Source organism: Sus scrofa, chromosome 5, assembly GCF_054392235.1.
Source record: "Sus scrofa isolate SSC_HxYL_T2T_F1_AM1 chromosome 5, Sscrofa_HxYL_maternal_Yorkshire_Landrace_v2.0, whole genome shotgun sequence".
Lineage (NCBI taxonomy): Eukaryota > Metazoa > Chordata > Mammalia > Artiodactyla > Suidae > Sus > Sus scrofa.
Genome location: NC_139387.1, coordinates 86,253,010 through 86,259,317, shown reverse-complemented (window position 1 = coordinate 86,259,317; position 6,308 = coordinate 86,253,010). Strand labels below are relative to the sequence as shown.

The following is a 6,308-nucleotide window of genomic DNA, read 5'->3' as shown; positions in this document are numbered from 1 at the left end:
TCATTTGAGTAATAAAAAAAATGAATAAAAGTAATACCCAACAAAATTAAATACCTAGGAATAAACCTGACCCGGGAGGTTTAAAGACTTACATGCTGAGAACTATAAAACATTAATCAAGGAAATTAAAGAAGATTCCAAGAAATGGAAAGATATTCCATGCTCCTGGATTGGAAGCATTAATATCACAAAAATGGCCATACTACCCAAAGCAATCTATAGATTCAATGCAATCCATATCAAATTACCCATGATATTTTTCACAGAACTAGAACAAACAATCCAAAAATTTATGTGGAACCATAAAAGACCCAGAACTGCTAAAGCAATTCTGAGGAACAAAAACCAAGCAGGAGGCATAACTCTCCCAGACGTCAGACAATATTACAAATCTACGGCAATCAAGACAGTGTGGTTACTGATTACAGACATACAGACTAATGTATTAAGATAGACATCCCAGAAAAGAACCCAGATACCTACGGTCAATTAATCTTCAACAAAGGAGGCAAGAATATAAAATGGGAAAAAGACAGTCTTTTCAGCAAGTATTGCTGGAAATCTGGACAGCTGCATGTAAATCAATGAAACTGGAGCACACCCTCATACCATGCACAAAAATAAACTCAGAATGGCTTAAAGACTGAAACATAAGACAAGACACCATCAAACTCCTAGAAGAGGACTTAGGCAAGACATTTTCTGATATCAACCTTACAAATGTTTTTTCAGGTCAGTCTCAGGAAATAAATAAAAGCAAAAATAAACCAATGGGACCCAATTAAACTGACAAGCTTTTGCACAGCAAAGGAAACCATAAATGACAACAAAAGGACAACCTATGGAATGGGAGAAAATAATTTCAAATGATGAAACCGCAAAGGGCTTGATCTCTAAAATATACAAACTGCTTATACAACTCAATAGCAAAAAAATAAAAAACCCAATTGAAAAATGGGCAAAAGACATTTCTCCAAAGAAGATATACAGACAGCGAACAAGCACATGAAAAAATGCTCAACATTGCTAATTATTAGAGAAGTGCAAATCAAAACTACTATGAGTAGTCAGAAAGGCCATCATTAATAAGTCCACAAATAAGAAATGCTGGAGAGGGTGTGGAGAAAAGGGAACGCTCCTACAGTGTTGGTGGAAATGAAAATTGTTATAACCACTATGGAAAACAATATGGAGGTGCCTCAGAAAACTAAATGTAGAACTACCTTATTACCCAGCAATCCCACTCTTGGGCATATATCCGGACAAAACTTTCCTTTAAAAAGACACATGCACCCATGTGTTCATTGCAGTACTATGAAAAATAGCCAAGACATGGAAACAACTCAAATGTCCATCAAGAGATGACTGGATTAAGATGATGTGGTATATATACACAATGGAATACTACTCAGCCATAAAAAGAAGAAAATAATGCCATTTGCAGCAACATGGATGGAACTAGAGACTCTCATACTAAGTGAAGTTAAGTCAGAAAGAGAAAGACAAAACCATATGATATCACTTATATCTGGAATCTAATATATGGCCCAAATGAACATTTCCACAGAAAAAAACTCATGGACTTGGAGAATAGACTTGTGGTTGCTGAGGGGAAGAGGGAAGGAGTGGGATGGACTGGTAGTCTGGGGTTAATAGAAGCAAACTTTTGCATTTTGAGTGGATAAGCAATGAGATCGTACTGTATAGCACAGGGAACTATGTCTAGTCACTCGTGATGGAACATGATGGAGGATAATGTGAGAAAAAGTGTATGTATATATATGTGTGTGTGTATATATGTATGTATGTGTGTGTGTATGTGTATATATATATATGACTGTGTCACTTTTCTGCATAGTAGAAATTGATAGAACACTCTAAATCAACCATAATGGAAAAAACAAAAATCTTAAAAAAAAAACCAAAATCATTCATTTAGCTATTGAGTTATAGGAATTTATTTTGTATTTCATGTATTAACCCCTTATCAGCCTAATGATTTGCAAATATTTTCTCTCACTCTGTAGGTTGCCTTTTCACTTTGTTGATTGTATCCCTGATTTTCAGAAGCGTTTTAGTTTGATGCAAGCCCATTTATTTCTGTTTCTGCTTTTATTGCCTGTGCTTTTGGTGTCATAGAAAAAAATAATTGCCCAGGTCAAAGTCAAGAATTGTATTCCCTGTGCTTTCTTCTAGTCATTTTATGGCTCCAGGCATTACATTTAAGTATTTACTCTTTAAAAGTTTTAAACTTTTTCAACCTTGATTGAGATATAATTGACCTATACCATGAAGTTAAGTAATTTACCACAGTCATAAAGGCTATGCATATAGACAAGTGGGTTCTTCAGACTGCATCTAAGCATTATGCTGTACTGTGGAAAGGGAAATAAAAAATAGATGTAAAAAGTAGAGTAGAAATAAAAAATATATATAAAAATAAAAAATAGATGTGCTATGAAAGGTGTACCAATGAATATTAAATAAATTTAAATTAGAATGAGCCCAAAAAACTACAGAAATTATGATTAAAATCCATAATATAATTGATTAAAATGTCACATAATGTAAAGAGGATAATTTGTAGATGATATCCAGTAAGAAACATTGCAGAATATAGGGGGAAAAAGGAGGAAGGGAGTCAAATGAAATGGCAGAGAAATGAGGGAGAGTGTAAAGCAAAATAAATCATAATCTTTCATAGGAGATGCCAACATATTTTGTTCTATGGTTTACACTCATAAATATATATTTAAGACCCTGTTTAAAATTATAAAGAAGAAATAAAAGAGTTAAATACCACAGAGAAGAGCAAATTGCATAAAATCTTTAACAAAGTCAATCAATATACAAAAAATAATGAGAAGTAAGATAGGTAAATGATTAAACCAGGGGAGATACAACATCTACTTTAGAATTCTAGACAGAAAGTGGTGCTGGTTGTGTGAGAGAGTAGAAGGAAAGATGGTCCATAGGTCTACAGATATAAACTAGACATTTTTTTTTGCATTTTATTTTTCTTTTTTCATATTTTAACTATACTTTTATTTTTTAAATATTTTTAAATTTTTATATATAATGATTATTTTTTTTTCCATTATAGCTGGTTTGCAGTGTTCTGTCAATTTTCTGCTGTACAGCATGGTGACCCAGTTACACATACATGTATACATTCTTTTTTCTCACATTATCATGCTCCATCATAAGTGACCAGATATAGTTCCCAGTGCTACACAGCAGGATCTCATTGCTAATCAAATAGTCTGCATCTATTAACCCCAAGCTCCCAATCCACCCCACTCCCTGCTCCTCTCTGCAACCATTCACAATAGCCAAGACATGGAAACAACCCAAATGTCCATCAACTGATGATTGGATTAGGAAGATGTGGTATATATACACAATGGAATACTACTCAGCCATGAAAAAGAACAAAATAATGCTGTTTGTAGCGACATGGAGGGAACTAGAGACTCTCATACTGAGTGAAGTAAGTCAGAAAGAGAAAAACAAATACCATATGATATCACTTATATCTGGAATATAATATATGGCACAAATGAATCTTTCCACAGAAAAGAAAATCATGGACTTGGAGAATAGGCTTGTGCATTTTATTTTTCATTTTCAATATAGCCAGAGAGAAGATATTATAGAGTTCCCTTAAAGTTAGTGGCCTGGATATCTGCCTTAAGTTCAAGCACTTGGCAACACAAACTCATTTCCTTTTATTCTGCGTTCTTGTTCACAACCTAAAATATTGCAGATATTTCTCCCATGTCCTTTTCACAGCTGCCTTCACCTCCATGTTCTTTAGGCTATAGATGAGGGGATTCAGCATGGGTGTGACTGCACTGTACTGCAAGGAGGAGAGCAAATCTAGGGGGGAACCTGAGGTGGGCATAAGATAGCGAACCAAACCTGAGCCAAAGAACAAGATCACTGCAATGAGGTGGGAGGAGCAGGTGGAAAAGGCCTTGCTTCTACCTGTGGTGGAGCTGATGCTCAGAATGGTGGAGACAATGCGGACATAAGAGAAGAAGACTGGGAGGAAGGTTCCAAGACCATGCAGTAAGATTAAGCAGATCAAGATGTCAATATTGATGGAGATATCGGAGCAAGACAGAGGGAAAAGGGAGGGCAGCTCACAGGTGTAGTGGTGTATAGTTTGGGCATCACAGAAATCTAAGTTAATAGCCAAGAGCACAATGACAGATGCATTGACAGATGCCAGGCCCCACGAAATCAACACCAGCCTCACACAGAGCTGGTTGCTCATCACCTGGCCATAGAGCAGTGGGTGACAGATGGCTGCATAGCGGTCATAGGCCATCACTGAGAGAAGAAAGGCTTCAGTCCCTGCGGTGATAAACACAAAGAAGACCTGTGTCAGGCAGCCCTCAACAGAGATGGTTTTCTCCTCTGATAGGAGGTCTTCCAGTAGTTTGGGCACAGTGACAGAAGAGAAGCAGAGGTCTAGGAATGATAGATTACTCAAGAAGAAGTACATGGGCGTGTGGAGGCTGGAGTCAGCTCGGATCACCAGCAGCATTGTCAGGTTCCCTATGATGGTCAGGAGGTAAATCCCCAAGAAAATCACGAAGAGCAGAGTCTCAACGTGGGGGTCGTCAGACAGCCCAATGAGAATAAACTCGGTGATGGAGCTGTGGTTCCTCAAGGCCATTGTAGAGGGTATTTCCTTGGAATAAAATAGAAAGTGGAATGAGATCTCCTATCTCTTTCAGAGCATCACCCCTCTTATACATTCCTCTCTGCTCTACTCAGACATCACAAAGCTGCCCTACCTGTATCTCAGTAATTGTTTTTATTCTATTTTGTTATCACTGATCTTGAGCCCCCATCAGAGAATCCTGTTATTTTTCCAGAGGGATTTACTGGAAACATGAATCTCTCTGGCTCACCTATCCATTCATAGTATTTGGATTCTGCTCCATCCTTCTTATAGTTTAGAAATCTTAAAATTATACCGCATATCTGCAGTGGTTTCTAAATCTTCTGTTTTCAGTTTCTTTCAATCACAATTTTTTTTGTTCAAAATATTAATAGGATTTACATCCATTAGGCGTAGTGAGTATCATGCCTAGGGCCATTTTTGTGGCTAATGAAGATGCTTTTTTCTTGTTAAATCAGAAGAAGAAGTTAAATGTAATGCAGACTGGATTATATTTGTCTTTATAACTATAATCATAAAGTATAAATTTTAATATTTTTTAATCAAAGAGTGGACCACAGTGGCAAAAAGCCTGGGGCAAATGAAAGTCATAATGTGTCCCTGCTCTTTACTTCATAAATAGTGCATTTAACTTTAATGGACTTTGTTAAATACAGAGAACTTTATTATGCTCTGTCTTAACTGTTTCAAGGCAATTCTGTGAGATTTAACAGGAAATTATTATTCTTGGGATAAGGAATTTTATTCCCATTTTTGCCTGTGGGAAGTCTGATATTAAGGGATCTTTTACAGGGAGAAATCAGGAATAAATCAAATTATTCTTTCTGATTATTAGCTCAATGTCTAGGCTTAGTCTACGGGAATAAGGAACATTTTTTCTACTTTGATCTTCAGAGTTTTTCATCTGCTCTTAACCTTTCTGCCATTTTGGCTGCTTTCAATACAGAAATGTCTATTTATTTCATGTCTTTGCTCACATTCTTCCTCTTTTCAAATGTCCCAACTCCACTGATGCAAATTTGAGTGGGCCTTCCAGTATACCTTTCAAACCTGCTTGTTTCCTTACAGCCTGTCTTGACTGCTCTCTCCTTTAGTCCACAGCTCTCTGTTCAAATCACTGGGCTCCTTGCTCCCAGTGATGTTATAGTCTGAATTCTGTTTCTTTTTTCATATTAAACATGTATCTCAGTTTTTCCTCCTTGATAATGTGGGCTATAACATAACAAGTCACAACAGAGCATTTGTCTGGCTTGGTCCTCACTCATTCTGTCCCCACCCATTAGCTTTTGATTGCTTCTCAAATTCTTCTCAGATTATAGTGGAAGCTTCTACATGCCATCTCATTTCTGCGCCGGACAAGGCCCCTTGACGACTCTCAGCACAGCCTCATCCTTTCACTCCAGTGATCCCAGTTGCACTCATGCCAGATATTGTTGTCCATCAATGGTACCGTGCTGCCTGTTTGTGTTGCACAGGAGCTAGCGCTGTTGAATTTCAAGGATGCTATTATCTACACTCTGTGCAGTCAAGTCACTGCAACATCCTTTGATGTTCTCTCTGTTTTGTATAATACACAAGCACTTTTGCCATAACAAGCCATTTCAGGGAGCTCTTG

General features: G+C 37.1%; 1 protein-coding gene across 1 annotated transcript; it reads right to left on the bottom strand.

The window, feature by feature from the left end:
* Window positions 1–3,745: 3,745 nt before the first annotated feature.
* On the bottom strand, window positions 3,746–4,684 carry LOC100622582 (olfactory receptor 8S1-like). Its single transcript, XM_003355649.2, has one exon. The coding sequence runs from the start codon at window positions 4,682–4,684 to the stop codon at window positions 3,746–3,748; it is 939 nt and encodes a 312-aa protein (XP_003355697.2).
* Window positions 4,685–6,308: the final 1,624 nt, after the last annotated feature.

What these genes read in the sequence shown, in the direction of transcription:
- LOC100622582 (XM_003355649.2), bottom strand. Translation starts at nt 4,684, where the DNA reads ATGGCCTTGAGGAACCACAGCTCCATCACCGAGTTTATTCTCATTGGG.